The 25,971-nt window shown below is 34.4% G+C and overlaps 1 protein-coding gene across 3 annotated transcripts in view; it reads left to right on the forward strand.

Annotated features, from left to right (window-relative positions):
- Positions 1-25,971, forward strand: part of LOC126499761 (cadherin-10) — a 107,284-nt gene that overhangs the window by 58,930 nt on the left and 22,383 nt on the right. For all 3 annotated transcript variants that reach the window (XM_050139100.1, XM_050139098.1, XM_050139099.1), the window contains exons 3-6: positions 1,696-1,815; positions 2,528-2,695; positions 20,832-21,019; positions 22,423-22,676. In XM_050139100.1, the coding sequence (XP_049995057.1) occupies positions 1,696-1,815; positions 2,528-2,695; positions 20,832-21,019; positions 22,423-22,676 (730 nt within the window). The remainder of the gene's footprint in view (positions 1-1,695; positions 1,816-2,527; positions 2,696-20,831; positions 21,020-22,422; positions 22,677-25,971) is intronic.

Consider the following 25,971-nt stretch of genomic DNA (forward strand, 5'->3'; position numbering starts at 1 on the left):
TGAACTTTCAGCACAAGCTTGTAAAGTCCTGAAGACAAATATTTTGGGGATTAGAGTTGTTTCCCACTCTCCACAGGGCCCACATGTGAGCCCCCTACAGATACTGAATATTCAGTCCCTTAAGTGGCATAGTATGTACATATGCTGCTGATGAATGTCTGCCTGCATATGTTAAACTAGTCATGAAATCTATTATTTATCTCAGTGATTGATATACTGCGTTGTTTACAGGAAGCAACATGGAAAAATTTATGTACATGCTCAACAGCAAAATATTTTAAAAACATTTGAAATCCTCCAACAGAAAAGAGGCAACTATAGGCCAGTAGAGAGTTAGTCAGAACTATAAACCATAGATTGGTACAGCAAGAGTAGCAGCAGTAAGATACAATTTCACTTATATATTCTTGTCTCAGTTTATCAAAAGATTTTGCTTAAGTTAATACTTTGATTAACTCCCATTTTGTTAAATACTGAAATACCTTTGTATTTTAATATTTATGTATCAAAACTCTGCTGCTATAATCCACATATTTACATAACCCCAGTGAGTACCAGTAATATGATATGGTTTTATTTAGGTATACACATCACAATTTATCAAAAGCTTTTACTTAGATTGCTTACATATTCAAATAAAAGCCAGAATATCTTCTATTTTCTTAAATATTCATATACCTTTGTATTTTAACATTCACATAGTAAAAATCTGCTCTTATATACTCATATTAAAAAATATCACACTGAAACCTCATAGTCATACAAAAATTTTATACAGAAGAACAACATTGGATTGTGAAATATATAAAATAAAATGTAAAAGTACAATTTTAAGAAAATGGAATTATTTTTAATCTTACTAAGTGTAATATATTGAGTAGGAAGTTGAAAATACTTGACTTTTATTACATAGTTAATAATAATATATTCAAACCCCTAGAAATCTTGATAATATTTTTAGAGTGAGATATATTTGGTTTCATAGAAAACCAAATGTTCCGATTCTGTATGGACTTGTTTAGATTAATAAAAGCATTTTTTTTTTTAAATAGTAACCATTGCTGTTTTGATAATAGCAACCAAACTCATACATTTCTCAGAACATTTGTTCTGTGAGTGTTATTGCACTCTGCTAAACCCCAAAGGCTTTGGACAGTTACCAAGCATATAGTCCTTACAGATATCATGAACCCTACTAGACAGATTTTAGTTGTTCTGGGAACGTGGGATCATCTTGGTTTGTTTCTATATTTGGAATTCAATCTATTCATAAAATTGTATTCTAGAGCAGAAGTTGGTTATTTTTAGAGCTAATTAGAGCAGAGGGAGAAAGAATATACTTATTCCTTTGAGATTTAGATGTGCCCTTTATACAAAACAAGTCTATTATATGAAAATTCATGTTAATATCGACCTCAATATTTATAAAGGAACAATGTTTGTTATATTCTGAAATACTGCAAAATTATCTATTTGGTGCATAAACGTACACCTCTTGGCTAAATAATCTTAAGTTGAACTTAAGATTCATTTCCAACATTATATACCTTTATTTATATATCTATCGTCCAAACGTATAGTTTCTTAAAGTGGTCATTTTTAAAGTCAGAAATCATTCAAGTCTTCAATGAAAACCAGCACTTTTGCTCCTCCTTCTGGTACTGTGCAGAACTAAGCTGAATTTGGATACTTCAGGTACTTCTGTGGTGCAAGTCACAGCTACCGATGCTGACGACCCTTCCTACGGGAACAGCGCCAGAGTCATATACAGCATCCTTCAAGGGCAGCCTTATTTCTCTGTGGAGCCAGAAACAGGTCAGAAACAATGTATTGGTGTTTGCTGAAGTTACCCTGTTTGTGATCTTTACAAGTATAAATGGGTGAACAAAAATAAAACCTAAGTATTCACACACTCAGGAGAGTAACAGCAGGGCCATGCTGGATTTTTATTTTCTGTGTATTTATATATATATAATATATAATATATGCACATTTGTGTAGCTGTATATGGAGGTCATAGTGGGGCATCAAGTGTACTTTTCAGTAGATATATGTGTTTCTTTTTAACAAGGTCTTCCATTGAACTTGAACCCCAACAATTTGGCTAAATAACCTGCCCATTAAATCCCAGAAACCATTCTGTAGTGCCCTGCAAGAGCTGAGTTGGCAGGCCCTTACTGTCATTATCTGGAGGTTGGGGATTAAAACTGGGCCTTCATGTTTGCATCGGAAGCACTTCACTCCTTTAATGTGTCCCCAGTCTGATTCTTGTGTATTTAAAAACTCAAAGTAAACAATGGATTGAACGAATAGAAATGTAACTTAGACTTTACTTGTAAGCTTAGATCACTATAGTCCACATGAGGTTACCGGGCGATAGAAAACAAAACGAACTCCAAAGATCTGTGTGAATTTAATGTTAGAATGGTTACATATGTATAAGTTGATGTCATAAGTATGGTACTTGATTAAATTGGCAGCCTGCAAACATAGTGTGATAACACAGCATTTGTATTTTTTTTCAAAGGTATCATCAGGACAGCTTTACCAAACATGAACCGAGAGAACAGGGAACAGTACCAGGTGGTCATACAGGCCAAGGACATGGGTGGCCAGATGGGGGGTTTATCCGGTACCACCACGGTGAACATCACACTAACAGATGTCAATGACAACCCACCTCGCTTCCCTCAGAGTAAGTGCCCTTTAACAGTCATTCTGTAGAACATAACATCCAGAGTAAAAAAGTTCACTTAAGATACCTATCAGCTAAGGAAAAGATGGTGATAGCCTACTACCAAACTACCAGCATAAGGTAAAACTAAATACTTTACAAATACCTCTTACAGAACGGGGGACTTTGCATCTCTACTACCTCTCTCTGTCTCTCTGTTCCTCTCACTTCCTCTCTCTCTCACACACACATGCACACGCATACACAGATACATACCCATACACACAGTGGGTAGCTAATACCTAATAACTGTTTAATCCAGCAAAATGAATGTGTTCATTTTAAAAGCTAATAATATATAACGAATATTTTTCTCTACTTAGATACTAATAAGGGAGATCCTAACTTGAAGATAAAATTTTAATAAAACATCTAATCATAAAGACTCCATTATAAGTGGCAAGGCAGGCAGAACTTGAATTACATTTTCAATCACATGTGTGGGTAGTTTTTCCTGGGTCCACATTAGTTAAATGCATTTTTATTTAATTCTCCAAATATCCAGGATCAATTAAGAATCCATTAAAAGACATTCTCTTCTGACCATATATCGTATGATTAACACATCTCTTTATTCTCTCATAAAACCTGGTAGATTATTATGTGTGCAGCACAGATATGATGGCAGCTATGCTACTGTGCTCTCAGGACTCTGCGGGATTCCTTCTGTTTCACTAGGTCCCCACTGCAAGACAGAACAGAGAGTTGAAATGAATCAACCATAAAAAGCGCATTATAGTGTCATCTCTAGTCTATTACTTTTAATTTTAAAAAAATTGCAAATGTAATTTTATCATTTCTCCCTCTTCCATAACTTTGTTCTTCTCTGCCATATACAAAAAAAAAACCCCTAAATTCAAGGCCTCCTCTTCTTTCAGCATCGTTTTCTCACACACAAAGAAGGTAATTAACATACGAATATAACTTGCTGATCCGTTCCCTGTCACCTGCGTGTACACGTCTTTAGTGCTGATCCTGGTCTCTGTTCTTAATTCTCATCAGTTTCTGGATATCAGCATCAAGGTTGATCACATTTGACTTTTTGCCTTCTACTTAATCTTTTCATGAGAAAAATAAATTATGAATTATAAAATGTTTTTTATGGTATTTTTAGCTTTATGCAAGATGATTGCCTGGAAAGAATTTTAATATTGCAGTGTAATTTTACCCTTTATAAGAAGAATTGTAATTCTTTCTATACTGTTATCCTAGATTTTCTTGTCAGCCCTTCATGATTAGGGTTAATTTGTTTTAAACTGCATGTGGAAAGAATTATAAAATCAGAATTATTTGAACTTGCTTGTCTGAATATATCATGTGTGTGTATATGTGTGAGTTTATATGTTTGTATCATATATATGGATTATTTTTAGTCATTTAACTTACATGCCAATCAGAATGGGGTTTTAAGAATGGGTGTTTGATTTTTGTTTTTATCCTTAAGCATAGGGAGAAAAAAAGACATCCATGTCCACACTTTTCAAATAGTTATATTTCAACCAATGCTATTTGTGTTATTGATCAAAGAGAAGGAAAGCTACAGTAATCCTCAATATCTCTTTGAATGTTTTGGTAATATGAAAAGAATTTAATACAATATAAAATTTTAATTTCACATCTCACATGTATTCTTGAACGTTCCTCTTGAATCCATTATCAAGATGAACATTTAGAGCTGGAGAGTTCAGCCATTAGGAGCCCTTGTTGCTCCTCCAGCGCGTCTGGGCTTTGAGCAGCACCTCCATGGTGGCTCACAACAGTCCATGATTCCAGTCTCAGGGAATCTGCTGCCTTCTTCAAGACTCTGAGAACACCAGGCAGGCATGTGTTACACATACCTACATGCAGACTAAACTTCACACACATAAACTAAAATAAAAAAGTCTAAGAGAATGAACATAGGAATCGAGGGGAATGAACTATGTATAACTAATTCCATAACCAGAAATAAGCAAAATAACTGCTTCAAAGGTTGTTTTTTTTGTTTGTTTGTTTGAATGGGAATTTCGAGTAGTATTACATTTAAAATTCTCAGGAAATTTAAATGGCTTGTTTTTGAGTGGAACATTTAATAAAGTAATTTATAGATTATAATTGATTGGAAAATCAGACATTTTAAGCCTAAAAATGATCAATGAACCTTTGTTACTATGTGGTTTTCCTCTTAGGCCCTTCATTTAATAAGCATTTATTTGTCTTTATCCAGTAAAGATTTATGATTGCCACAATTTAGGCTTACTACACAAAATAAAACACAAAATTATGGCAAGAGTAGTTGTCGTGATATTAATAGAAGCTGAAAAAAGAATACACGTAATTTTCTAATGAAAAAAATTACTTGACACCATACTTACTGGTGTCTTTTCCTAAATAATAATTACTCAGTGTTACAATCTCAATTCAGGAATTGATTCAAGATTAAATAATACACTGAGAGTAGCAACATTTTATGTGTTGATCTCAGTTTGCAACACCAAATGTATAGCAGAATAGATTTTGAAAACTGTCAATATACCCTGTAACCTACCTTGTAATTTTAAATTTTAAGTGAACATATAGTTTACTGATTATTTTTATCTTACAAATATTTACAATGTATCAATTAAGGATAATCTTTCACACTAAATAGGATATTATTTGGTAATATAAGATATCTAGGATGTGAAAAACTGATTTTTAGTGTGTAATACCATTTTATTAGATATTCATCATTTAGGAATTGCTGTATTGTCTTTGAATATGTCCACATACAATCACTGAAGCCTCAATACTGAGATATGTGTAATATTTAAATATGTATATGTGATTATATAAATACTCACACACATTTTACTACCATATTATATTCCCCAATGTATAAAACAAGGGGAAAAAAGCAGCCACTACATAATAGAAACTGTAATATAAACCAAAAATATTTACCACATTAGAATTTTTTTGTTTGTTTGTTTGGTTTTGAGAAAATGTTTCTCTGTAGCTTTGGAGTCTGTCCTGGAACTAGCTCTTATAGAACAGACTGGCCTTAAACTCACAGAGATCTGCCTTCATCTGCCTCTTGAATGCTGTAGTCGGGCACCACCACCCGATCAAGAATCCATTATTGTTGAAAATAGATTATTCTCTCATATAATTCATCCCAAACTGTTTCCCTTTCTTCCACTCCTCCTTGCTCAGCCTCTCTCTCACACACAGACACACCCGCTGAGATCCTCCCCCATTTCCTTCTCAGAAAGTTCAATTTGTCATGTTTAAGGGATGAGAAATTTATTTTAAGGACATTACTTTTTTTAATATTATCTTTAAAGTATGGGATCAATATAACACAGAGATATGTAAAAGTTTCCCTCTAAATCTTCTATGAACCCTGCTCCACTTACATTTAATCAATTTAGGTTAACTACATTTCCAGTCCATGGCTTCTTAAGGGTTCCTGGCCTGTCAGTGGTTTGCTTCCTGGACAACTCTAGAACAGACTCTGCATGAGTCTCAATGGTGTAATTCATTTAGCAGCTTTCTAGTGTGGTGAATTAAACTGAGCTCTACATTTTTCTTTATTATTAGTAACACTGGGTTGTAGCGTATGCTTCACAGAGTGATGATGTAAGACTAAATAATTCAATGTCTAAGTCAGTGTCTATGGTCTAGGCAGTATTGATTCATTAGTAGCTGGCATACTCTGTGGTACACTAATGTTTATTTCTGTAAGTGATGCTCTGCCATCTTTAAACATCGAAGCCAGATCAAACTTAAAACTTCTTTCAAGTTTTATGAAATAAAATATTTAACAAAATTTTTATTATTTAATGTTTAACAAATTTTCAAAACCAAATCACAAATTCTTTTATCTAAAAATATTTCTCTGTGGATCACCAACTAACTTCAGAAATTGAAATCACATCAAATTAGGCTGTTTGGCTTCCTTGAGACCCCTTTTTGACCAAATACGTTACTTATTTCTTATAGCATTACAACTTAAATACAAAGACATCTAAATGTCCTTAGTAGTCATAGTAACCTAACACAAATCCTCCTTACATAAGGTTTCCTCCCTTTTGTCTTTTCCTCATGCTGCTAATTCTCTATTTTGTCTCAGACTGAAAACTGCCCTTCATTCATGTCCAAATGAAGACACAATAAACCTGGAGGAATCTCCAGCTCTGAGAGCAGCAATAAAATGCACGTGCCTTAGAAGAGCCAATTAACACTATGTTAGTGAGGACTACAGAGCAACTCCTTTGCAACTAGTGAAAAATTAAGTCATGTTCCTTGACTTAAGTTGTGTTTCATTGTTGTACATCTAATCCTAATATACCTACTTTATATTTGACTATGCCAGCCCTTGTTTTCTTGTCTTCCCCTAGTTTTATTTTTATTGAAATTAGATTTTCCTCATATAACGCATCCCCACCACAGTTTGACTTCCCACTTCTCCTCCTAGCTTCCCCTCTACCTACCCTTTCCCCCAGATCAACTCCTCCTCCGCTTTTTATTCTTTCTCCTTTAAGAATAAAAATCTTGTTTTAAGAAGAAACAAGATTTTTAGATTTAACTGCTGGGACAATTGAAGGGACCAGAAAAGAAAGGGAAAAAAAAGTGGGAGCCAGGCGTTGGTGGCACACACCTTTAATCCCAGCACTCGGGAGGCAGAGGCAGGTGGATCTCTGTGAGTTCGAGACCAGCCTGGTCTACAGAGCTAGTTCCAGGACAGGCTCCAAAGCCACAGAGAAACCCTGTCTCGGAAAAAAAAAAAAAAAAAAAAAAGAAAAGAAAAAAAAAAAGTGGGGCCAGAGGATTTGTTTCTGAATGGGTTTTTACATCAACAAACAGACACCTTTGTAAAAATGTTGCAAAACTGATTTTCCTGCAGCCCAGCCTCAGAAGGCAGGGATATCCTCAATGGGGGTTAGACTGACGGCAATATTCTTCTTCCAAGAGAAAGAATGACCAGTATTTAATTCTTTCAAATATATTATATGAGGGCTGGTAGCAGAAAGCGGGATCTAGTACTAGAGACTAATAATGATTTGCATGTGGTCTGTGACTTGAATATAGTTTTTGAAGGGACTAGATATGCCAGGAGGATAATTGAGCCTCCAGTTGAAAGCAAGATAAAGATGAAAAATACCTACTTTCATATGATGGTTTGCAAATACCTCCATTTAATTCAAAAGACTTTAAGTCTCTACTCACAAGGACCACACAGACAAAAAAACAAAAACAAAAAACAAACAAAGAAGTCAGATATTTTTACATTCTTTGTAGTAAGGAGGACAGGAATTTGGGAACCCAGACTTCACAAAACCATATATTTACATTGAATTGAATCAATGTAATTTTAGCATACATTTTACATTGATAAATCAAGGACTAATACCATATAAATTTATGTCCTATCACTTTAGCTAAGCTTTTATAAGAAGGGAGAACTGTGAACTCCAAAGATCAGTTAAAACATAATTGCCAGACTCCTTTGTTTGTGGGGTCTAATGACTGTAGATAAAAAAAACACGTTAGTGAAAAATGATGTGTTTATTATGTGAATTTCCAATTTCTTGATAAATTCACTTAAATATTTTAATGAATTATACTCTGCACCACTTTTCACTAAAAGTTATTCTGAATAGTAGCAAAGTAAACTTATTTGATTACTGTCATATATATATATGTGTGTGTGACATATATATACATATATATGACACACATATCTATATATCTATATCCATATCTATAATGCAAAGTATCTCAGAGAAAAGTTTTTATTTAGATAAGCTATAGGTAATAGAAGATATTTTCAGGATTGCAAATAAATTTAACACAGCTAATAATTCTCAAGACTTCCATACCATCTTTTTATAATTTTGTTCTAGCTCTATCTAAAGATCATTTATAGTGATAGAAAACTTAAAAGCAATGACAACTGGTAACAGACCCACTCAAAACCTAAAAATGATTTCATAGCAAGCATGCTTGCATGTTTTATCAGAATTCTCTTTATTGACTAATGTCATTGGCCCAAAAATTTAAATAAGAATTAAATGTTTTTTTCCAAAATTAAAAATAATGGTAGTTAAAAATAATAGCAGTATAAAATAATTATAAAAAGCCTTATTATAACTTATACTGAATCTTATAAGTGCAAAGTCAGTTAATTTTCACAACATCTACATTAGGTAGATATTGTAATTACCCATCTATTTTATGATTTGAAAAACTGAAATCTGCAAATTGTTACCCGATTGGTAAACAAATGTTACTTGATGGTGATACTACTTTGGGGGGATATAATAAGCTATTTATAAAGCACTTCATTTGTAATTAAAGTCGGTATGTCTAAATGTTTCAATGAAAAAAAATGGTTATAATAGAAATAGTCTGTGACTTATTTTGTTCATTTTACCTTTAACTTAGTCCCTGACTCCACGTTTTATTTATGAATTATGTATTCGGTTTCATACCTGGCACTGAGAATCATGTTAACTCATTTTCATAGAAAAGGGAAAAGGAAATTGATGCTATTGTTGGTGGTGTTTCTGTGATGCTAAAGAACAAGAAGGATGAAACCATCCTTGGCTTTTTCGGCTGATAGACAAGCAAGTATGTACAAAATAGACAAGGTCTTTCAAGGAACTTCTTTATAATGTACATAGGGATTTAAGGCACGTATATCACTGAGCTGAGGGACTGCCATAATCCCTGCCTGTTACAAGAGAGATTTGATTTAATAAGCGCTGATTTTCTCTTTGTAAATAGCGTCAACCTCTCCTCTAGTGAGGATCCCAAGGTAATGTCAGCCCCAGGCTGATCTGCATATTTAAAGTTATCAAGTAGTTTTCAACAAGAACAACTGTCAGGTGTGTCCCCAGGAAGATGCTTCAACTTAAGGAAGAAGAAAATGCAGTTTAAAAGGTCTCTTTTCTTTCTTTGATTACCTGGGAAATAGAAGTATACCTACAATAAGCACTGTAGCTGTACACGTTGCGTTATATACGTTTAGTGTGTATATTTTAACTATACACACTAAAATACTTTCAAATATTTGCTCCTCCCTCCTCCCACATTGTCTGAGTACTTGTTCAAGAATTAGAAAGAAATAATTCTGGTAAAGCCTTTGATCTAGTTAAAGGGCATTAAGTCCTACTATGTGTAGCCCCTGTTGTCTAACATGATATATGTTGAGAATCTCAATAATATAATCTTAAATTCTGAAATATGACATGGGACACAATTTAAATTATTTTTATTTTGGTCAGTTTACAGATACAATATCTTTCTCATCTCTCATATTTATCTACTTTACTGTTGTGTATTTTTTAACAGCATAATTCCTCTTACTACTTCTCTTGTTAGAGTGATAGCTCAGTAATTAAGAAAATTTGCTCTTCTTTCAAAGAACCCAGAATGTACTTCCTAAGGGTGACGTAGCAGCTCACAAATCTCTGTGACTGTAGTTCAACAGGTTCTGATCTAATTCAAGAGGATAGCTTCCATGGAGTCATACAAGAAGGTTTAGACACATGCATATAAATTTAAAATGTGTTTATATTATAAATATACATACATATAAGTATATCCATGAGTGTACATAAATGAAGATTAATTAAAATGAGTACTATGCTTTGATTAATGCTAAAAGCACAAAATGATAATTTATTTTAAATAGGAGAGGATCAGGCAAGAAACTATTATTTGAAAGTCATTCTAACATACAGCAAAAATTTCAAAGCAGAAAAGCAAAAGACATTAAGGATTGTCATTGTTAGGGAAGACCAAATAAATAAAGGTAGCATTCAATAAAAGGTGTGCAATTTGACTGGGCTGGACCGCAGGGCTCAACACAACTGGAGTTGTGTCTAAAGTAATGCCGAAGGGAGGAGGGAAGGGAGATCACAGCATCTCTAAGTGTGTGATTCACAGGAGTGAATAACCAGGTCAAGCAAAGATTCAGGGGATAAAAGGCGGAGGTACCAATAAAAAAGGTACTTTGAAGCTTTTGAAGCTTTCTTCCAGAAGAGCTTGTTGGAGAGAGAGGGGAAAAGGAAGGAGGGAGTCAGGCAAGGGCAGGTGGAGGGAGGGACAATGAAGGATTTCAAGTTGGATTTTTGTATTGCAGAAATTACAGATTGTAAATGTATACTAGTTGGAGAGAGACGTGAATCGGAGATGTGGCATTTAAGTAAACGATCCTGTAAAGTGTCAGTGAAATAACATGTTTAGGATGACAGAACCTGGATAATTATCCCTTTTTTCATGTGTGTTGAAATAATATAATTGTTTAAGAGGCATCCTATGGAAAACTGTCCCTCTAGACTGCCCTACTTATTCCCGTGGGAATTGCCTCAGAGTAACCATTTTTTGTCATTTTTTTTATTTTTATTGAGCTCTACATTTTTCTCTGCCAATTTAATATTAACATATGTTATAATGGGAATCAGAGTCCCTCTTTTGTGTTGCCTTACAAAATTAAAGTTGACCATACTTCGAGTCCTGGAATATAGATAAGCATTTGCTGTACAAATATGTTTAGTTCGTTTTTAATGATTTTTTTACCACAGTTAAGTTTCAGGTGAGACGTAAAGGGATTGCACAGTAAATGCAATGAAATCCTTCACCTGTGGCTAACCGACTTGAGGTTTTTCTAGAAGCCCCCACCCGCCAATCCTACATATTTCTGTTTTCATGTGTTGCGGTTCTGTGAATTGATGTAATATACTGGCAGACAATTTCAAAGAAATGCCAAGATAGATCCTATAGACTCAGGAGATCAATGGTTGCTCTGTCATGATGCCTTCCCCAAGGGCATAAGAAAAAAAAAAAAAAAACTAAAATATCCAGCATGTCTTTTTGCTCTAATTTAACTTAAATGCCCCCAAATAAGCCAGTGATCCTGTCTCTGGTGTTCAGAGATTTAGTTTTCTGTCTCCTCTGGTGAAAGTCTTCAATTCCGAAGCCTTAGCAGTTTGTCAGTCTCCAGTGTGACTTTCAACTCTCCTCTGCCTCCTCCTAAACGCCCATTTAGCACGGAATAATTTCCTTAACTACCCTGCATTGCCTCCAAGGAGCTTTATCTTGTTTTTAATTTCTTCCTGTTAAGCTCATTAAAAAACATCTTTTGAGCATTGTACAATGGAATGCTTTATAAACGTGCATAATTGTGTCATTTTTCTTAAAGCAAGTATTGTTTGAGATTATTATACAGCACTGAGATGTTGCAAGAAGATTACATACAAAGCAAATAAAAAATTAGACTAATGTTAAATTATTTTGTTGATTCGTATGTGTGGGGCATTTTGAAAAATCTCCACCTTGGAGAAGTAGAAGGTTCTTATGTAAATGTAATAGCAACAAGGACAGAGAACAAAGGATAAAGAAAAATTATCTCTTTCAACCTCGTTTTTTTGTTTGCGCCAAAACAAAATAGCAGCTATTTGTTGCTAAGCTCAAAACCTGGAGAAAAGCAATTTGCCCTTGTTCCTCTCCAGGTTGATTTCTGGCATTTCTTTTGTTGTTCTAAAGGATGTCACTTGTCACATCTCTTAGTTTGACTATGCTTTCCCCAAAGTCCCTTACTTAAATTGAACTGCCAATTATTTCTAATTTCACTACAAAAATCTGCAAAATTTTCAATATTGCAGTATAGGAACCCTGTTATTTGAGTGCAAGGGAGAGTCTGTGACCAGTCTATCATTCCCTAAGACAGAAAAACCCAGAAATGCATCAAAGCTGTCTAAAATCTTTGATGAAGACAATTCGGGTGTCATGTGAGGTTTTCAGTATCAGTTTGCAAGTACTTTTATTGAAGTCACCACAGCCATTGCTTGCTCCATTGTTTGGAAGGCCCCTTTGCAACATCACCTCTAGATGCGCGTCTTCTCACATCCAGGTGCTTAAGCCAGCAAACAGGGTAGGAGCATACTTACCAGGAAGAAATATTTATGTGCTCTAATCATTAAAAGAGAAGCAGATGATTCAATCTGACACCTGGGAATGAATTTCAAACAGCTACAAATTGAAATTGATAGGAAAGCTCGCCGCATAATTAAAGCTCCATCAACTGTACGATAAGAAATAAGTAGCACGCAAATAGGCGCCTTTAAAAAGAAATGAAACGCGATGGGTGCCAGGGCTGTGCTCCTTTGCCTTTGTCAGTGTGCACATAAGAATCTAAGAATCTGTGCTTCAGTTCTCTGCTTCTTGGCTTACGTGGAAATCACCCCAGGAAGGAGAACAAACTGGCTCTCAATTAAAGCAGTATCAGTTTGCATGACAAACCAAGATATTTGTATTCAGCATAAGCAACTAGATAATAGACAGTAGAGTATGAATGAATCACCCTTTTGTATGTTTACAACATGAAAATGAACTTTTAAAATTTGAAATAGACCAAACAAAGTGTGACCTAAAATTGGATCTGAGCAAAGTGTAATTCCAAAGAAAGCATTCTAATATTATGCATAGAGATCACTGAATAAAACGGCTTCCAAAGAGTTAACGAGTAACTTCATACAAAAAGGCAGGTGTGAGGAGTGTTTAACAATATATGTAACTTCTGACAAAACTCTTTGGTTTATTTGTCAGAACTATATCTATGCTACTTTAATAAATGAGCTCAGTCATGGTTTTTCAGAAAACTCTGGTACACTTTGAAGAAAATTACATTCTTATTGCTGGAAGAAAATTAATGTATCTCCATCTTCATTCACATAAATACTTCCTAAGAAATCACTAGAGAACTGATAATCAATATAACTATATCAATATCTTCAGAACTATCAGGCTCATTGTAAACCAATGAAACCTATTCCCTTTCATGCTTACATTGTCAAAGCTATGAAAAATAGCATAGCATTAATAACACTAACCCAACATATCAAACCTCAAAATGGATAGATATTGTCTCTATACATTCAAGTGAACTGATAATCTTCAATGCGTGAACACACATGTAACAGCAACATAAAGTGAGCAGACTTTCAGATGTAAGCATATGCTGTCAAGCAATCAAAAGAATTCCAAGCCAAAAATAAAAACGTAGGACAAAATCTCAGAGAAATACCCCCAGTGAAATCTTCATGAAATTAAAATAAGTGGAACAAAGAACACACATCCTTGTCATCCCCCTTTCTTTTTCTCTCTTTCCCTTTTCCCTCATCCTATATCAGTTCCTACAATCTAATATCATAGAAAAGTGTGTGTGTGCATGTGTGTGTGTGTGTGTGTGCATGCTCACACATGTGCATGCTTACTCATATGCATGTAAGTGTTAAGGGTGCATGCACATTGCTGTGTACAGGAGGAACTCAGATAACAAGCATGGTGAGCATAGGTCTTACTCTTTATTCTATGACATGGATTGTCTCTGAACTTGCAGCTAGAGTGGCAGCCAAAATGCCCTAGAGCGCCTCATTCCTCTAGCTCTCACATCCAAGTCCCCATGCTTGCTTATTAAAAGCTCTTACCCATGGACCCATCTTTCCAGACCTCTTTTAACCTCGTGGGTACCTCTGCTCAAATTTGGTTACTGAGATCTGATGTTTCATTTTCTCCACTTAGAAGGTCAGGTCCCCAGTACCAGTCCTATAACCTTGGTGTGGCTTTTCTAACTTAGATTGGATCATTTCTGTAGCTTTCTATATTTGAGGAAATCTCCCTCTTCAGGCATTTTCTCCTTTCTTTGTGGAAAGTATGTCTTATGCATTCTTTGGACCCACAGATCTTGACTTACTCTTTTGTTTTCATGGGATACAATCTTCACCAGGTTACTCAAAGAAGAACCAAATGGAATTGGCTGAATATGAAACTATCTTCTTTTGGGAATCAAATTTAATTAATATGTTGGTTAGAGTAAACATTGAGGGGCCAAAATAATTTTATCATCAAATTTTCTTGACATTGCTAATTTTCTTACTTGCTTTTTAAAAAGCTCACTGACAGTTGTGTTCATTCCCTCTTGTGAACCTCTAAGTTATATATTAATTTTATTTCTCCTCTAGCTCACTTAGTCTCTTGTTGGCTGCTATTAATATTGTGTTGATCCATCTGCTATTTTCAGCTTCAGTGAATTTTTTTTGAGATTTTAATTTAATTACATTTCTTCCTTCCCTTTTCTCCCTCCAAAATTTCCCATATACCTCTCCCAACTCTCCTTTAATTTCACAGCCTCTTTTTTTCACTAATTGCTGTTGCATGCTTATATGCATTGCATAGACATGTTGTTCCTAAATGGAACCACTTTGGTCCATATAATTCTACCTTTAAGCATGTATTCAGAGCTGACTGTTTGTCATTGTGCACCAATAGTGTGTTTTTCTCAGGGATGGCCATCTTTTCTTTTACCAGATTTCCTCAGTTGCCTGTAGTTCTTTGTTAGAGCTCAGGCTTCCTGGTTTTCTTTGGCGTGATTATTGTTTTTAAGATAATGTTTTGGGTCTTTATAAAATACAGACTACAGTCAAACATAGATGACATCCTGTCTTTATCTTTTTATGCCAAGTTTATCTTATTGATCAAAGTTCAGAAACGTGGTTTTGCAATATATAAAATACTTACTTTTTATGAGTATAAGAAACTTAAGTTTTCAATTTAATGTTATGTTCCTACTGGTCATTTACCTTTGTTGCACACAAAGATAGCTAAAAGTATTTTCTTTCAGATAGGATGTTGAAATAGGAGCTGCGGGGCTGCGTCCCCGGCACCCGGCCGCCCGCATGGCTAGCTTATGCCCCGAAATAATTACACGGAAACTGTATTCTTTCAAACACTGCCTGGCACGGCTAGTTCCAGCTTCTTATTGGCTAGCTCTTACATATTGTTCTAACCCATTTCTAATATTCTGTGTAGCCCACGAACTGGCTTACCAGGGAGGATCTTAAACTGCGTCTGTCTGGAGAGGGAGAATCATGGCGACTCAAAAACAAAGCATCATTATCACAGCATTCTCCTCTGTTTTCTCCACCCACCTAAGGGTGGGCCTTATCAAGGGGCCTAGGCAGTTTCTTTATTAATAAGAAATCACTCCCACATCAATAGGAGAAGAATATATGGCTATGCGCTAGTTCATTCACTGACTTGGTTTTGTTATTTGTATTTTATTATTATTATTGTTGTTGTTGTTGTTATTGTTGATGTTGCTATTACTATTCTTTTAAAAAATAATTCTATGTTTTGTTTCTACATTTGCATCTTTGTAAATACCAATGTTTCCTAATTATACAGTATTTAATTTCAAAACATATATTCTCATTTTATCCCTTTTGTGAGCTGAATACAAGCTATTACTCCCCAGATTATCAAACTGTGACCTTCTTTAAAATACGAGAACTTAATCAAATTTTAATTATATAGGATCATTACAGCTGTGGTCCCTATTTCTAGGGTTCTGATAATAAATAGCCCTTATAGTACTCAGGTGATGTCTACACAATCAGCTGACAAAGCTGGGTTCATTTTATTAAAGCCTCCAGAATCATGTACATCCCAAATCAATGTTCATAGGTTACCTTCTGCTAGGCCATACATGAATTTCTATTGTACAAATGTTCTTTATATTGGTTTTATTAGCCTTCATATTTATAAGTTCAATAGGTATAAAAAAATTTCACATCTTGCCTTTAACTTACATTCTTTCTCTTTCTGCCTTGGCACACTTTTTATTTTTCTGGTGTATGCATCTGTAAATGGTTTTCTAATCCAACCTAAGGCTTCCACTCAGCCATCTAGGTTTTATTGTTCTATAGGCCTTTAGACATATATTTACTAATATAGACACTAAACTATCATCTCATCAGGGACAACATACTTTATTTTCCTTGCATTGCCTCTTACTTAGAAATTTTTGAGAGAGGGATGACTTAGTAACTTTCTCAGTAATTTCCATTTTACCCTATCTTATTTGGCCTTGAACTCAACAGCAGTTCCCTAACCCCAGTCTCTCAAGTGCTGCATTTATAGGTGTGAGCCAAGACATCCAGGTAGTCCTAGTTCATATCCATCTGCTAGCTGAGTAACTGTCTGGTGAGTTTCACGGAATTGGTCACCATCTTTATAGCTTCATGAATCAATCCAAATTAGGATAAATTTATTGTAGAATGAGAAGTATTCACAGGCAAAAGTAATATAATTGTCGACTTCTTGTGATCTTTATTTTCCTGCAGTATGATGACTTATTATTTTACCACCATACATTACCTCTGTGTATAGATATATATGTGTATATATGCTCTCACATATATGTATATATGTATCTTTGTATAATTTAAAGTGTTTAACGTATTTTTAGTATTAGATCAGACTAAATTAACAAGCTAACATTGTAAGAAACAAATCCTGATTTAATTTAATATAAAATTTATTGATGGAAGCTTTTTATTTTTCTTAACTTTTATCTAATTGTGTAGCCTCCAGCAACAAATTGATTAGCTTTTCGTTGTTGTTGTTTTCGTCTATAATCGAGTTACTCAATGCTATCTCACTTAATTATTCCATGGATAAATACTTGCCTTATTTTCCTTTTAATTCCTCAGATTTAAAAATCATAAAATTTCATCAAGACTATGTTCAGAGTATAAGTGGAGAAATGCCAGCATTAGTAAGCAATATCAGGGAAGTCAACCAGTTGCAGGTTAATGTCAGGGAACGGAATTCTACACCCTTTTCAGCAATAACATTCAGAGACAATGTGCAACTGTTACACTGAAGCCTAGAAATCAAGGCATATTATCAGTATGAATGTAACAATGCTCTTTGCTAAAGTAGTTCTAACTTGTCCTTGTATTGCATGGTCTTTTTAAATTCTATTATTAAATAGTACATTACTACCCATTGCACTGAAAAGTCTTTTCTCAAGGATATATATGTTGCTTTTTTGAAAGATCAGATAATGTGCTGAAAGATATTAACTGACTTCTAGTGAAATTACACTTTTAAAGTTGTATTAAAGTGTTGTTTAGGGGTATTAGATTCTTAATTCAAGTATAAATAATTATCTTCCTTTTGTCCTTAACATATTCACATATTATATGACTCAAGGATTTAATAGTCTGTGATTCTAGAACACCATACTTGATCAAATTTTTTAGAAGTATATTTTTGGTTAACTAAAATTATGTGAATACCTAGTTGATTTTATATCTTAGACTGGAAAGTTATAAGAAGAATCTAGAACATCGTGTTCCTTAGATTTAAGTAATGATGGGGAAAATATGAGGAAGGAAAATTCATAGTCACTGAAGGCAAGTGGCTAGATTACCAATGTCAAATATGGAATAGTTACAGGAGGAAATGAAGTTATTCTAGCGTGGGAAAAAGCAGACTTTAAAAAATAATCAGGGTTTTTGAGGCTTCACTGGTCACTAATCATCTCCATAATTAAAAATGATTAAAAATGAATGGGGTGAAAAAAAGCTTCCCTTTAGAGAATTCTACATAATAATTATGACACTATAGAAAATCAAGATCACCATCATTAGTTCCCAGTATGTATTTTGCTGGCTATATTACTGATTGATGCAAAAAATTAGGGTGAAGATTTTTGATGAAACATATTTGTACAAACTCAAGGCATTTTCTGTAAGAGAGCCATCATTTGCATCAATTATAAATAAATATATACTAATTTAACATTAGTGAAAAATGGCAGGGGCACAGGAATGTAGTGATCATCAGTAATCTCAGTCACAAGACAACCTGATTTCATGCAATGCAGGTAAACACTGTGCAGAGGGAAAACACAAAACTATTCATATTTAACAAGTATGCTTTCACGATGAAAAAATGGAAAATGCTCTTTTCAAAATAACAGAAAAGTTAGCGAAGGCAGGTCAGATCGTAATCGCAAAATATCGGCTTTATTGGAGAAGTCTTTCAAAATGAGTTTGGTATTTTTATTGTTTCTCTTGTGGATTTGTTTAAAACTCCACTATTCTTTGTTTTTATTTTAACTCATTTCTTTGAGTGCTAGGTTATTTTATTATAGCATCATTTTACATTTAATACTCAAGTCACTCATTCCATCTTTCCCTGTTCATAAATGCGTAAAGTAATACATTTTTCTCCTCTGTAGTCCTATTTTCTCTCTACATAGTGTGTTTAGCTTCCGTTAGTGCATCCGTTATAAGCCTTTTGGAGTTTTCTTCTGATGGTTGTTTTGGTGCTTTGCTTTGTGTTTTTGGTCCTCAGATTTGTTGCCTTATACAAGGCATAAAGAACCTAATTTTCTATTTTAATGCTTCAAGAATGTATTGGTGATCATCTACTCTCGTGTAAGTGTGTGGTAAGCATGTGTGTGTACTTACAATGGGGAGACAGAAGCATGTGGGAGCAGGTCTTCAATATTAAGATCCTGCCTTTTCCTATATTGATCTATAGGCTGGACAGTACATGCTTTAACTAAAGTGCCATCTCAAAGTAGTCATCAAGTGTGTAATGTGGATTGCATTGTGGTTGGAGATATTTTAACTAGTGATACAATTTAGGAAAGCATACAACTCAGTAAATTCATTCTAAAGATTCTATCCAATATGCAACTACTATACCCTACTACAAAGAAATCTATGTACTTGACTATAGTAGAAGAAAAGAAACAACTGGAAATACAAGATAGAAGAAGTACCAAAAACTTATTTCATTGTATTCTTTGATGCTACACACACAAATTAAAATCTTAGGAATGGAATGGGATTAGGAAGCGTGCCAGAAAGCTTAGGTGTTGGTCATGTTGTTTTCATCTAGTTTACTTTATATCAAGCTCACATGCTCACATTTGAGCGGGAACCTGAAGGAAGTGATTAACTGAGCCACTGTGCTGCTCAGGATTCAGGGGTTCCGTGGAAAAGGAAGACTTGGAGCAAAGACCATCTGCATGAGAGTAACCAAGTCAGTAGTGGAGTTTCACTGTCAACTTTGCAAGACCTCAAGAACAGAAAAGAATATGTTTAAAATCATAGGAGGAGACCAGGCTGAGCTCCAATGCCATTTGTAAGAAAGACACTCGTACTGAGAGACCCCCTTTATGCTGTTACATGGCCCCTGAATGAGCACACATCAAGGAATCTTGTATTTGGAGAACTCTATGATAATATATGGGGATAATGAGGAAATAATTCATGATAAAGACCTAACGTGATAAAAGTACAGTGAAGGACATAGAAAATTCTTTAGTCAGAAAAATACTGAAGGTCTTATTTATTGCCAATCTTTCATGGAAGAGACTAGAGGTAAAAGATATTAAGAAAGAAATATGAATGTAATACCAGGACAACTTAACAGGTCAGGACCTTATGATGTCTAATACAGAGAATTAAGCTTTATGGGCACATGGAGCTATAATCAGAAGCGTGCTTACGGTCAATTAACACTTCAGAAATTGTAGTTTATGACCAGGTGTTAAAATTTAAGTTTCATTAGTGGTAGGGGTGGTTCGTGCTGGAATCACATACAGGTATACCAAGGGCTTAGTTGTATATGTGTTTTGCTCCAGAGTGAAAGAGGCATTGTCAGAATTTAATGTTTGTACTCTGACACTGTGAAGGACATCTTTTTATTTCCAACACAGACCAGTCTTTGTTTTAGTTGTCACAAATAGAGATGAGATTCTTTATACATCGTGACTGATTCTGTGGATTTCTGAGCTGTTTTGATCTGCAGCTAAAGTAAGAGATGCAAATAACTGCACATAGCATGGAAAATGTTGAGTACAAATATTCACTGTGTTTCAGGTGACTTGTTGTGATTATGTAAACACATGCAGGGATTCAGGTGCCTTTATGCACTCAGATGACATCTATTCAAATGAAATACGCTAATTTTCAAAATCAGAATTAACCGCTGACACTATACTGATTGCTATATCTGGGAAAGCACCCTTGAAATTCCACATTTACTCCCAATTTTTAATAAATATATTCAAAATATTAATTCAACAACAGCTAACATAGATTATATGTTGTATGATATTCTTTTGCAGAGACTCTTCTTTTGAATATTCTCTACTTAATCACTTATTTCTCTTATATGTTTATGTATTTATATGTATACAAGAGAAAGAAATGATGTATATAAATATGTATATTATATTAGCATTTATATATTTTTTTCTGTACAGATACCATCCATCTTCGAGTTCTTGAATCCTCTCCAGTTGGAACAGCTGTTGGAAGCGTAAAAGCAACCGATGCTGACATGGGAAAAAATGCTGAAGTAGACTACCGCATTATTGATGGAGATGGGACAGATATGTTTGACATTATAACTGAGAAGGACACACAGGAAGGCATCATTACTGTGAAAAAGGTGTTCAGCTTCAACATAAACAAGCATCTTTGTGTTTAGCAAGCAGAGATTTCATTGTGTACTGTTTGCTCTTGCATTAGCTACCAAAAGAAAAAGCATTGGTATGCTCAGTTGAGTTTTGCATTACAATAAATAAGAAGACTCTGATGCCAGAAAGCCTTTTAGACATTCTGACAATATGTTCTTCTTATTTGAAACATGAAACCTGAGGCTTGAACAAAAATTTGAACAGTCAAGTTAATACATGTGTAATTATATTTCTTAGTCATATTATTAAAAGCCCCTGTAAAAGCAATGCTTTCTTAAAGAGCAGTTAATAACTAATAATGGCAAGATATCATCACAGTTGGAGGCATAAAAATAACATGCTATCCAGATGTATGAGTCAATAATTAGAGTTGCTAGTAAAAAGAGACAGAATGGATTGGAACATAATTTAATTGTTCACATTTTCCCTTCTGCAATATAAATTAAATTTTTCTTCCAACATATGCTCAGTGAAAGAACTTAAAGGTAGCCAGGTTTTAATGTAGTTAGCTCTATCATTGTAAGAAAAATCAGGCACATTTTTATTTAGGTCAAACTGATAGGCTGCATAAAGAGTAACCGTTGAGGTACTGGTAACTAATAGAGTTTTCCTGAGATGCTATTGAAGCGCAGGACACACAACAAACTGTCACTTCCAGTGACTAGTAATGCTAAAAACCAGAAAGTAGCAGTAATGGAAAAAAATCTTTTGCTTCTCTGAAAACAAGAAAAAAAATGATGAGCAAATTTGAGAAAGCAATGATTTTTTATCCCATTCTATTTTAATCGTGATGTCTAAATTATATCAAGAGTAAAGTTCATCTTTATTTTTAATACATCTTACTAATGAAATTACTATATGTTTTTTTCTCACTAAACAATGCATTGATTATCTTGAGTATTTCTTATAACTGCTGATGTTTGAAATTCTACAAAGACTTCCTAGTTTCCTGGACCCTTTACACTGATGAATATATTTGGACACAGATTTAAAACCTCAAATGTTTAAAATTATAGATCTTTTGTCTTAAAATGTTGAGTCCTAACCTTTATATCATCAAGTAAATATACACACAGAAGTGCATAGCATTAGCATGTCAACCCATGGTTTGTATGGAATTATCAGCCTTATGAGATTAAATTAAATATTCATTCACATTTGTATAATAATTAAAATTTTTCATATGTTCAAAAGCCCGATATATTGGACACCTGTAATCATAAATACTGGTGGGAAATAGAAAATTTTAAAAAGTGTCTAATTTTTATTACTTCTTGTTAATTTACAATATGCAGGATTTCAAATCCTAGTGTAAACTAAGGAGGGCAGACTCCCACTCCCTAGAGTTTAACTTGATAATTTTTGTCTTATCCAGCCACTGGACTATGAGAGCCGGAGACTTTACACTCTGAAGGTCGAGGCAGAAAATACCCATGTGGATCCTCGCTTTTATTATCTAGGGCCATTCAAAGATACGACAATGGTGAAAATTTCCGTAGAAGATGTGGATGAGCCCCCTGTTTTCAGCCGATCCTCTTATCTGTTTGAAGTTCATGAGGACATTGAAGTGGGCACAATCATTGGCACTGTCATGGCAAGAGACCCCGATTCTACTTCCAGTTCCATCAGGTACTTCTGTCACTGTTAAAGATGAAAAGGAGCAGAGTTGAAGGCATATTGGGATCATGAAATTCTGCTTGATTGCAAGAGTTTTTATGCAAATTCTACATAAATTTGGTGTGCCCAGAATTTAAGAGGTATTTTGACAAAATGTTGTGGGCAAAGCATACACCACCTTCATGATTTTCTAGTGCTTGCCTTTTCCATTATGTTAATGGACTATGTCATGAGTTTGATTCATTAAAACATTGGTTATTCTGATCATTGATATAGATCAAAAATATATAGTTGGATGCTTTGGATAGGCATGATCAATCTATCAGAAATGGGAAGATTGTCGTTTCAAATTTGTTTCATGATTGTGTATGTTTTATTTTCTTTTAATTAGCTGTTTCAAAAAAGGTTTGAATATCTAGACACATGAGAATCTTTTCGGTACATTTTTTTTTAACTTTTCTTCCTATGCAGTTTTGGTTGTGAGCCTAGCTTTCAACTGCTGAGCCATCTCTCCAGCCCCTTTCTAAGCAAATTTAAAGGCACGTGAGGTCTGATACATATATAAAAATAAGCAAGATTCAAAGTTTTCACTAGCATTTGAACTGGTGTATTATAGAAATAATAAATTTCTTTTTACATTGTTAAGCATCAAAACGAACATTTCCTTTAATTTGTTAGTCTATTGTGGGTTTTGGATTTTATTCCTTTGCCAAAACTTTGTAAGCTGCGTTTGCATCTGTGTGACACAGTTAAATATGAGTTGCAGTATTTGTTTTGCAGTTTCTGAGTGAAGTCTTTTGAACTTTTCAGCTTTAAGATATATAGAACCTTAGGTTTTATATTCCATGCGATTCTGAGTGGATTCAAGTGAACAATTCTGCAGATTTTACTAGTCTTAAAAAATTGTACTAGTCACAAAGTGATATATCTTTGAATGTCGCTTATTCATGTATTTTATGCAAATACATTGTCTTATATTCATGCATTCTACCACAAGTTATATACTGGCAGAAGAAAAAAAAATTGTGCATCATAATCACACAAGTGCTCCCATATGCCAGATGAAATTTGCCATAAATGGCTCTTTTCTTGTTGCTTTATTAAAATTGCTACATTTTATGCATTTTTCTTTCTTTGAATTTTCTTAAAGTAACTAATATGGTCATTTAATTTTCCCCATTAAGTACTTAATATTTTCTTGCCTAAGAACCAACCTAAGTAGGCTATGTTCTGGTTTCTGTTTTAGAAACAGATTTTAGAATATGATGTGTTTGCTTTGTCTGTTTTAAAACAGATTCTTGCAATACATATTAATCACAACTGTACAATGTAGCCAGTGATGACTTTGAATTTCTTATCTTTCTAACTTTACCTCCCAAGTTCTGGGATTTCAAACCTATACCACTATGCCCACACTATGCACTTCTGGGGTCAATCCCAGAGCCTTGTACATGATATGCAAGAATCTTGCCCAAATAGATTACATGCCCAAAACACATACACTGCTTAGGAGGGATAAATACCAGTCAATTGGTATTGATATAATCACAAAATATTTCTCAAGAATATAAAATTAATTTGTGTCTTCATACAGACTGGACATTATTATATCAAATCTATCTCTGGACATGTCCCAATAAATTAAAATGTTTAATGATGGTGTTTTCCTAAGTACTGAGAGAATAAGTACATTTTCATGTCTTAAGTACCAGCTATCTGTGTTAGGGTTTGTATTTCTGTGAAGAGACATTAAGTGGTGGTGTCACTTACAATTCATTGATGTAGTCCATTATGGTTATTTTGGGACATGACATGGAACAGGAAGTTATGGTGTTTGAGAGGTAGATGCGAGTTCTACATCTTGATATGCAGGCAACAGGAAGTGAACTGTCTCGCTGAGCTGGCTCTAGCATATATGAAACGTCAAAGTCTGTATCTACAGTGACACACTTTCTCCAACAATGTCATGCCTACTCCAAAAAGGTCATATGTCTTAATACTGCCACTCTTTTTGGGGGCCATTTTCTTTCGACCAAAAGCTTATATGTATATCATAATGCAATATGCTATACGTCTTCAGTTGAGATTCAAAAGTTCCCATGGTCAGCCGGGCGGTGGCGGCGCACGCCTTTAATCCCAGCACTCGGGAGGCAGAGGCAGGCGGATCTCTTTCGAGGCCAGCCTGGTCAAACTACTCTACCAGCTACAGTGCTCTATATGGCAAGTTTAGTGCTGGTGTTTGTGGTATATTTTCACTTTGTTCTACATTAGATATAGGAAATGCAGATAGTTTTAAATGTTATGGTTTAAATAGAACACACACATATATATTATATAAATATAAATATATTTGTGAAAAAACACACATTTAAATATTATGGGTTATGCTTTCCATATCCATGGATTCATTATTATCTTGGCAGAAAAAGAAAATATTCAGAATAAAAAAATCTTCTTTTACTGACATGCACAGGCTTTTTATGTATATCCCATATATTGACATTATATTAGGAATTGTAAGACATGTAGAGGTGATGTAAGGTATAGAAGTAGACAATAGTTGGAAAAAGATATTGTGGTTATACTGAGAAAATAAATATTTTTCTATGCATATCACCATGACTTTAGATTATATTGTGCCGCGAATTGCGGCCCCGGTCTGCACTCTATGCGCTAGACCCCAGTTCGTGAGCTTCGGGCAAGGGGCTGGAGGTTGAGAACACAGACACAGAGGCAAACTGACACACAGACCTTTAAACACTGATACCAAAAATCCCCTCTTTATTAGCACCATGTAGGCTTAAATACACTGGAGTCAATGGCCAACAGGTGAAAATCCCATCCTCTGATCCTCTAAGCTAGGCACAGCTTCTAGTAACTTTAATTAGAAGGTTCTAGGAGGGAAGAGCAGCTGAAAGCCAGGACTCATTAATCCCAACATCATTGGGAGTCAGATATGTATAGGTGATGCAAAACTTAATATATGTTTCTATGGTTGTTTGAATGCTATTATCACCTTATATTAAGGATTCAGCTTCTGAGAAATTTTGTATCAACAGAATTAATCTCTAGCTATATCAAGGAAATATTATAGACAAACTCAATATAGTTGACAGCTTAATACTTTTGTTGAAATTAAAATTATATGTGTTATAAATGTAGTCACTTATTATGAATTATTTATGCATAAATAAGAATTGTTTAAGCATATTCTGGAAATAGTTTTAAGAAAGAAAATGAAAGGTACCATGAAATTTACCAGCAAACACATAGGAATACAGTCAGACTATAAATTATGCTTGAAAGG

The sequence above is a fragment of the Alexandromys fortis genome, unplaced genomic scaffold (assembly GCF_014885135.2).
Source record: "Alexandromys fortis isolate MF-2015 unplaced genomic scaffold, M_Fortis_MF-2015_v1.1 scaffold_37, whole genome shotgun sequence".
Taxonomy (NCBI): Eukaryota; Metazoa; Chordata; class Mammalia; order Rodentia; family Cricetidae; genus Alexandromys; species Alexandromys fortis.